Source organism: Rana temporaria, chromosome 12, assembly GCF_905171775.1.
Source record: "Rana temporaria chromosome 12, aRanTem1.1, whole genome shotgun sequence".
Classification (NCBI taxonomy): Eukaryota; Metazoa; Chordata; class Amphibia; order Anura; family Ranidae; genus Rana; species Rana temporaria.
The window spans coordinates 128,500,467-128,509,706 of NC_053500.1; the positions used below are offsets into that span (position 1 = coordinate 128,500,467).

Sequence of the window (9,240 nt, forward strand, 5' to 3'; positions counted from 1 at the left end):
TCTCAGTAAAACAGTACTTTACTATGACAGTTAGTGTTGGCTTAATCTCTAACCACACCCCCCCCCCCCACGTTTATAGCCCCTCCCCTGCAGTTCCTCACAAGAGACTTCTGAATTAGCCCCGCCCCTACAGTTCCTCATATTTAGATTTTCATGAATTAGGCCAACAATGACAACTTACTGGCTTCTCTCAGTATTGGAGTACTTCATTATATGACAGTCAGTGTGGACTGAATCTCTAGTCACACCCCCATCACCCGTTAACACTGCCCCCGCAGTCCCTCATTGGGATATGCATGCATTGGGCCAACAATGACAGCCTACTGGCTTCTCTCAGTATTGAGTACTATACAATTTGACAGTCAGTGTGGGCTGATTCTCTAACCACACCCCCATGTTTTCAGCCCCTCCCTTGCAGTTTCTCACGAGAGACTTCTGAATTAGCCCCACCCCTATGGTTCCTCATATCGAGATATTCATGAATTAGGCCAACAATGATGACCTATTGGCTTCTCTCAGTATAGCAGTACTTTACTACAACAGTCAGTGTGGGCTGAATCTCTAACCACACCCCCCCCCCCCCCCACATTTCCAGTTCCTCACCAGAGAGTCTGGAATTAGCTCCGCCCCTACAGTCCCACATATTTAGCTTTTCATGAATTAGGCCAACAATGACAACCTCCTGGCTTCTCTCAGTATTGAAGTATTTTACTATATGACAGTCAGTGTTGGTTGAATCTCTAACCACACCCCAACGTTTCAAGCACCTCCCTTGCAGTTCCTCACCGGAGACTTCTGAATTAGTCCCGCCCCTACAGTTCCTCATATTAATAAAATTAGGCCAACAATGACAGCCTACTTGCTTCTCTCAGTAAAGCAGTACTTTACTATGACAGTTAGTGTTGGCTTAATCTCTAACCACACCCCCCGTTTATAGGCCCTCCCTTGCAGTTCCTCACAAGAGACTTGTGAATTAGCCCCGCCCCTACGGTTCCTCATATTGCGACATTCATGAATAAGGCCAACAATGACAGCCAATTGGCTTCTCAGTATTGAGTACTTTACTATAAGACGGTCAGTGTGGGACTGATTTTCTAACCACACCCCACCATTCCAAGCACCGCCCCCGCGGTCCCTCATTGACATATTCACGAATTAGGCCAACAATGACAACCTCCTGGCTTCTCTCAGTATTGGAGCTCTTTACTATATGACAGTCAACGTGGACTAATTCTCTAACCACGCCCCCACAACCCCCTAACTCTGCCCCCGCGGTCCCTCATTGACATATTCACAAATTAGGCCAACAATGACAACCTCCTGGCTTCTCTCAGTATTGGAGCTCTTTACTATATGACAGTCAACGTGGGCTGATTCTCTAACCACGCCCCCACCACCCTCTAGCCCCGCCCCCGCGGTCCCTCACCTTGAGATAGTCGTTCTCGGAGCACAGCTCCTCCATCTCCCTCATCAGCCCCTCGGTGGCCCCGTCCAGGATGTCCTCGGTCAGGTCGGAGAAGGCCATGGAGGTGCTGAGCTGCATCCGGCTGGACGTCCCCTCGCTGCTCCCCCGGCTGCTGCTGTTCTCCTCTGAGGCACACGACCCCTCCGAGCTGCTGTCCGTTCCTCGGGGCCCCCGGCGCGCCTTGCCGCCCTTCCCCCCGGAGGGACGGGATGGGGCCACCACGGGCTTCTTGGCAGTCCCGGGAGACGGCAGCGGGCGGCGGGGCCCGGGAGGGATGACCGATAGGGAGACCGGAGAACCTCGGCGAGCCTTGGACAGGGACCAGCCGCTCAGCTCCTTGGGGCGGGCCGGGGACGGAGCCCGGTTCAGCTTCTTTTTCTTCTCCGGTAACGGCGGAGGGGCTCCTCCTCCACCCCCTCCGGGCCCCGCCGGCTCCATCGCCGCTTCCCCGTCTCCACACAGCACAACCGGAGCGCGAGCCGCCCGCATCTCCCCCCCGCCCGGCTCTGTCAGTGGTCCTGCCCGGCGCGTGCCTCTGTATAACGGACGGTGATGTGTCTCCTGTACGCATCGGACTCATCTACTTACTGGGAGGAGGAGGGGGGGAGGACCCAGAGCTGTGAGGAGGAGGAGGAGAGGAGAGGACACTGCAGCAGCCATAGGCATCGGTATTGTCAGGGAGATGGAGGCGGGGACAAGGCGTGTGTAGTCACCGCCCCCTTTTCTCACACCTACCTATCACAGGCTCAGGATGACGGATCTAAATCCTATACTGAAGCCACAAGTCCTACCAACACAATGAGGTTATTTACTAAAACTGGTGCAGCTCTGTACAGAGACCAATCAGCTTCCAGGTTTTATTGTCCAATCTTAAATGAACAAACTCAAGTTAGAAGCTGATTGGCTACCATGCAGAGCTACACCAGATTTTGCACTCTCCAATTTTTAGTTTCCCCCCCCATCCCGCAGAGTGTCCCCCCATCCCGCAGAGTGTCCCCCCATCCCACAGTGTCCCCCCATCCCGCAGTGTCCCCCCCATCCCGCAGTATCTCCCCCCATCCCGCAGTGTCTCCCCCCATCCCGCAATGTCTCCCCCCATCGCACCGAGTGTCCCCCTATCCCGCAGTGTCTCCCCCCCCCATCCCGCAGAGTGTCCCCCCATCCCACAGAGTGTCCCCCCATCCCACAGAGTGTCCCCCCATCGCACAGAGTGTCCCCCTATCCCGCAGTGTCTCCCCCCCATCCCGGAGAGTGTCCCCCCATCCCGCAGTGTCTCCCCCCCATCCCGCAGTGTCTCCCCCCCCATCCCACAGTGTCTCCCCCCCATCCCGGAGAGTGTCCCCCCATCCCACAGTATCTCCCCCCATCCCGCAGTGTCTCCCCCCATCCCGCAATGTCTCCCCCCATCGCACCGAGTGTCCCCCTATCCCGCAGTGTCTCCCCCCCATCCCGCAGAGTGTCCCCCCATCCCGCAGAGTGTCCCCCCATCCCGCAGTGTCTCCCCATCCCGCAATGTCTCCCCCCATCGCACCGAGTGACCCCCTATCCCGCAGTGTCTCCCCCCCCATCCCGCAGAGTGTCCCCCCATCCCACAGAGTGTCCCCCCATCCCACAGAGTGTCCCCCCATCGCACCGAGTGTCCCCCTATCCCGCAGTGTCTCCCCCCCATCCCGCAGAGTGTCCCCCCATCCCGCAGAGTGTCCCCCCATCCCGCAGAGTGTCCCCCCATCCCGCAGAGTGTCCCCCCATCCCACAGTGTCCCCCCATCCCGCAGTGTCCCCCCATCCCGCAGTGTCCCCCCCATCCCGCAGAGTGTCCCCCCCATCCCGCAGAGTGTCCCCCCCATCCCGCAGAGTGTCCCCCCCATCCCACAGTGTCCCCCCATCCCGCAGTGTCTCCCCATCCCGCAGTGTCTCCCCCATCCCACAGTGTCCCCCCCATCCCGCAGTGTCTCCCCCCATCCCGCAGTGTCTCCCCCCATCCCACAGTGTCTCCCCCCATCCCGCAGAGTGTCCCCCCATCCCACAGTGTCTCCCCCCCATCCCGCAGAGTGTCCCCCCATCCCGCAGTGTCTCCCCCCATCCCGCAGTGTCTCCCCCCCCATCCCGCAGTGTCTCCCCCCATCCCGCAGTGTCTCCCCCCCCATCCCGCAATGTCTCCCCCCATCGCACCGAGTGTCCCCCTATCCCGCAGTGTCTCCCCCCCCATCCCGCAGAGTGTCCCCCCATCCCACAGAGTGTCCCCCCATCCCACAGAGTGTCCCCCCATCGCACAGAGTGTCCCCCTATCCCGCAGTGTCTCCCCCCCATCCCGGAGAGTGTCCCCCCATCCCGCAGTGTCTCCCCCCCATCCCGCAGTGTCTCCCCCCCCATCCCACAGTGTCTCCCCCCCATCCCGGAGAGTGTCCCCCCATCCCACAGTATCTCCCCCCATCCCGCAGTGTCTCCCCCCATCCCGCAATGTCTCCCCCCATCGCACCGAGTGTCCCCCTATCCCGCAGTGTCTCCCCCCCATCCCGCAGTGTCTCCCCCCCATCCCGCAGAGTGTCCCCCCATCCCGCAGTGTCTCCCCATCCCGCAATGTCTCCCCCCATCGCACCGAGTGACCCCCTATCCCGCAGTGTCTCCCCCCCCATCCCGCAGAGTGTCCCCCCATCCCACAGAGTGTCCCCCCATCCCACAGAGTGTCCCCCCATCGCACCGAGTGTCCCCCTATCCCGCAGTGTCTCCCCCCCATCCCGCAGAGTGTCCCCCCATCCCGCAGAGTGTCCCCCCATCCCGCAGTGTCTCCCCATCCCGCAGTGTCTCCCCCATCCCACAGTGTCCCCCCCATCCCGCAGTGTCCCCCCATCCCACAGTGTCCCCCCCATCCCGCAGTGTCTCCCCCATCCCACAGTGTCCCCCCCATCCCGCAGAGTGTCCCCCCATCCCACAGTGTCTCCCCCCCATCCCGCAGAGTGTCCCCCCATCCCGCAGTGTCTCCCCCCATCCTGCAGTGTCTCCCCCCATCCCGCAGAGTGTCCCCCCATCCCGCAGTGTCTCCCCCCATCCCGCAGTGTCTCCCCCCCCATCCCACAGTGTCTCCCCCCCATCCCGCAGAGTGTCCCCCCATCCCACAGTATCTCCCCCCATCCCGCAGTGTCTCCCCCCATCCCGCAATGTCTCCCCCCATCGCACCGAGTGTCCCCCTATCCCGCAGTGTCTCCCCCCCCATCCCGCAGAGTGTCCCCCCATCCCACAGAGTGTCCCCCCATCCCACAGAGTGTCCCCCCATCGCACCGAGTGTCCCCCTATCCCGCAGTGTCTCCCCCCCATCCCGGAGAGTGTCCCCCCATCCCGCAGTGTCTCCCCCCCCATCCCGCAGTGTCTCCCCCCCCCCATCCCACAGTGTCTCCCCCCCATCCCGGAGAGTGTCCCCCCATCCCACAGTATCTCCCCCCATCCCGCAGTGTCTCCCCCCATCCCGCAATGTCTCCCCCCATCGCACCGAGTGTTCCCCTATCCCGCAGTGTCTCCCCCCCATCCCGCAGAGTGTCCCCCCATCCCGCAGAGTGTCCCCCCATCCCGCAGTGTCTCCCCATCCCGCAATGTCTCCCCCCATCGCACCGAGTGACCCCCCTATCCCGCAGTGTCTCCCCCCCCATCCCGCAGAGTGTCCCCCCATCCCACAGAGTGTCCCCCCATCCCACAGAGTGTCCCCCCATCGCACCGAGTGTCCCCCTATCCCGCAGTGTCTCCCCCCCATCCCGCAGAGTGTCCCCCCATCCCGCAGAGTGTCCCCCCATCCCGCAGTGTCTCCCCATCCCGCAGTGTCTCCCCCATCCCACAGTGTCCCCCCCCTCCCGCAGTGTCCCCCCATCCCACAGTGTCCCCCCCATCCCGCAGTGTCTCCCCCATCCCACAGTGTCCCCCCCATCCCGCAGAGTGTCCCCCCATCCCACAGTGTCTCCCCCCCATCCCGCAGAGTGTCCCCCCATCCCGCAGTGTCTCCCCCCATCCTGCAGTGTCTCCCCCCATCCCGCAGTGTCTCCCCCCATCCCGCAGTGTCTCCCCCCATCCCGCAGTGTCTCCCCCCCCATCCCACAGTGTCTCCCCCCCATCCCGCAGAGTGTCCCCCCATCCCACAGTATCTCCCCCCATCCCGCAGTGTCTCCCCCCATCCCGCAATGTCTCCCCCCATCGCACCGAGTGTCCCCCTATCCCACAGAGTGTCCCCCCATCGCACCGAGTGTCCCCCTATCCCGCAGTGTCTCCCCCCCCTCCCGCAGAGTGTCCCCCCATCCCGCAGAGTGTCCCCCCATCCCGCAGTGTCTCCCCATCCCGCAGTGTCTCCCCCATCCCACAGTGTCCCCCCCATCCCGCAGTGTCCCCCCATCCCACAGTGTCCCCCCCATCCCGCAGTGTCTCCCCCATCCCACAGTGTCCCCCCCCTCCCGCAGAGTGTCCCCCCATCCCACAGTGTCCCCCCCATCCCGCAGTGTCTCCCCCATCCCGCAGTGTCTCCCCCCATCCCGCAGAGTGTCCCCCCATCCCGCAGAGTGTCCTCCCATCCCACAGTGTCCCCCCCCATCCCGCAGAGTGTCCCCCCATCCCACAGTGTCCCCCCATCCCGCAGAGTGTCCCCCCATCCCGCAGAGTGTCCTCCCATCCCACAGTGTCCCCCCATCCCGCAGAGTGTCCCCCCATCCCACAGTGTCCCCCCCATCCCGCAGAGTGTCCTCCCATCCCACAGTGTCCCCCCCCATCCCGCAGAGTGTCCCCCCATCCCACAGTGTCCCCCCATCCCGCAGAGTGTCCCCCCATCCCGCAGAGTGTCCTCCCATCCCACAGTGTCCCCCCATCCCGCAGAGTGTCCCCCCATCCCGCAGAGTGTCCTCCCATCCCACAGTGTCCCCCCATCCCGCAGAGTGTCCCCCCATCCCACAGTATCTCCCCCCATCCCGCAGTGTCTCCCCCCATCCCGCAATGTCTCCCCCCATCGCACCGTGTGTCCCCCTATCCCGCAGTGTCTCCCCCCCCATCCCGCAGAGTGTCCCCCCATCCCGCAGAGTGTCCCCCCATCCCGCAGTGTCTCCCCATCCCGCAATGTCTCCCCCCATCGCACCGAGTGTCCCCCTATCCCGCAGTGTCTCCCCCCCCATCCCGCAGAGTGTCCCCCCATCCCACAGAGTGTCCCCCCATCCCACAGAGTGTCCCCCCATCGCACCGAGTGTCCCCCTATCCCGCAGTGTCTCCCCCCCATCCCGCAGAGTGTCCCCCCATCCCGCAGAGTGTCCCCCCATCCCGCAGAGTGTCCCCCCATCCCGCAGTGTCTCCCCCATCCCACAGTGTCCCCCCCATCCCGCAGTGTCCCCCCATCCCACAGTGTCCCCCCCATCCCGCAGTGTCTCCCCCATCCCACAGTGTCCCCCCCATCCCGCAGAGTGTCCCCCCATCCCACAGTGTCTCCCCCCCATCCCGCAGAGTGTCCCCCCATCCCGCAGTGTCTCCCCCCATCCTGCAGTGTCTCCCCCCATCCCGCAGAGTGTCCCCCCATCCCGCAGTGTCTCCCCCCATCCCGCAGTGTCTCCCCCCCCATCCCACAGTGTCTCCCCCCCATCCCGCAGAGTGTCCCCCCATCCCACAGTATCTCCCCCCATCCCGCAGTGTCTCCCCCCATCCCGCAATGTCTCCCCCCATCGCACCGAGTGTCCCCCTATCCCACAGAGTGTCCCCCCATCGCACCGAGTGTCCCCCTATCCCGCAGTGTCTCCCCCCCATCCCGCAGAGTGTCCCCCCATCCCGCAGAGTGTCCCCCCATCCCGCAGAGTGTCCCCCCATCCCGCAGTGTCTCCCCATCCCGCAGTGTCTCCCCCATCCCACAGTGTCCCCCCCATCCCGCAGTGTCCCCCCATCCCACAGTGTCCCCCCCATCCCGCAGTGTCTCCCCCATCCCACAGTGTCCCCCCCATCCCGCAGAGTGTCCCCCCATCCCACAGTGTCCCCCCCATCCCGCAGTGTCTCCCCCATCCCGCAGTGTCTCCCCCCATCCCGCAGAGTGTCCCCCCATCCCACAGTGTCCCCCCATCCCGCAGAGTGTCCTCCCATCCCACAGTGTCCCCCCCCATCCCGCAGAGTGTCCCCCCATCCCACAGTGTCCCCCCATCCCGCAGAGTGTCCCCCCATCCCGCAGAGTGTCCTCCCATCCCACAGTGTCCCCCCATCCCGCAGAGTGTCCCCCCATCCCGCAGAGTGTCCTCCCATCCCACAGTGTCCCCCCATCCCACAGAGTGTCCCCCCATCCCACAGTGTCCCCCCCATTCCGCAGAGTCCCCCCATCCCACCGAGTGTCCCCCCCATCCCACAGAGTGTCCCCCCCATCCCACAGAGTGTCCCCCCATCCCGCAGAGTGTCCCCCCATCCCACAGTGTCCCCCCATCCCACAGTGTCCCCCCCATTCCGCAGAGTCCCCCCATCCCACCGAGTGTCCCCGCCATCCCGCAGTGTCTCCCCCCCATCCCACAGAGTGTCCCCCCATCCCGCAGAGTGTCCCCCCCATCCCGCAGAGTGTCCCCGCCATCCCGCAGTGTCCCCCCCTTCCCGCAGTGTCTCCCCATTCCGCAGTGTCTCCCCCCCATCCCACAGTGTCCCCCCCATCCCGCAGAGTGTCCCCCCATCCCACAGTGTCTCCCCCCATCCCGCAGAGTGTCCCCCCCCATCCCACAGTGTCTCCCCCCATCCCACAGTGTCTCCCCCCCATCCCACAGTGTCTCCCCCCCATCCCGCAGAGTGTCCCCCCATCCCGCAGTGTCTCCCCCCATCCCGCAGTGTCTCCCCCCATCCCACAGTGTCCCCCCCCATCCCGCAGAGTGTCCCCCCATCCCGCAGTGTCTCCCCCCATCCCGCAGTGTCTCCCCCCATCCCGCAGAGTGTCCCCCCCATCCCGCAGAGTGTCCCCCCCATCCCGAGTGTCCCCCCATCCCACGAGTGTGCCCCCATCCCACCGAGTGTCACCCCATCCCACTGAGTGTCCCCCCCATCCCGCAGTGTCTCCCTCCCATCCCACAGTGTCTCCCCCATCCCACCGAGTGTCCCCCCATCCCACTGAGTGTCCCCCCCATCCCGCAGTGTCTCCCTCCCATCCCACAGTGTCTCCCCCATCCCACCGAGTGTCCCCCCATCCCACCGAGTGTCCCCCCCATCCCGCAGAGTGATCCCACAGTGTCTCCCCCCATCCCGCAGTGTCTCCCCCCATCCCGCAGTGTCTCCCCCCATCCCGCAGTGTCTCCCCCCATCCCACAATGTCTCCCCCCCATCCCGCAGAGTGTCCCCCCATCCCACAGTGTCTCCCCCCCATCCCGCAGAGTGTCCCCCCATCCCGCAGTGTCTCCCCCCATCCTGCAGTGTCTCCCCCCATCCCGCAGAGTGTCCCCCCATCCCGCAGTGTCTCCCCCCCATCCCGCAGTGTCTCCCCCCCCATCCAACAGTGTCTCCCCCCCATCCCGCAGAGTGTCCCCCCATCCCACAGTATCTCCCCCCATCCCGCAATGTCTCCCCCCATCGCACCGAGTGTCCCCCTATCCCGCAGTGTCTCCCCCCCCCCATCCCGCAGAGTGTCCCCCCATCCCACAGAGTGTCCCCCCATCGCACCGAGTGTCCCCCTATCCCGCAGTGTCTCCCCCCCATCCCGCAGAGTGTCCCCCCCATCCCGCAGAGTGTCCCCCCATCCCGCAGTGTCTCCCCATCCCGCAGTGTCTCCCCCATCCTACCGAGTGTCCCCCCCTTCCCGCAGAGTGT

At 64.5% G+C, this 9,240-nt stretch overlaps 1 protein-coding gene across 4 annotated transcripts in view; it reads right to left on the reverse strand.

The window, feature by feature from the left end:
• The window catches only part of SOGA1 (suppressor of glucose, autophagy associated 1), a 145,806-nt gene extending 143,689 nt beyond the window's left edge, over positions 1 to 2,117 (reverse strand). For 3 of the 4 annotated variants that reach the window (XM_040330658.1, XM_040330657.1, XM_040330659.1), the window contains exon 1: positions 1,427 to 2,116. In XM_040330658.1, coding sequence (XP_040186592.1) covers positions 1,427 to 1,954 — 528 coding nt within the window. In that variant the 5' untranslated portion in view covers positions 1,955 to 2,116. Of the gene's footprint in view, positions 1 to 1,426 lie in introns of all 4 variants that reach the window. The other variant, XM_040330661.1, reaches the window with a different exon arrangement.
• Between the last annotated feature and the right edge of the window lie 7,123 nt (positions 2,118 to 9,240).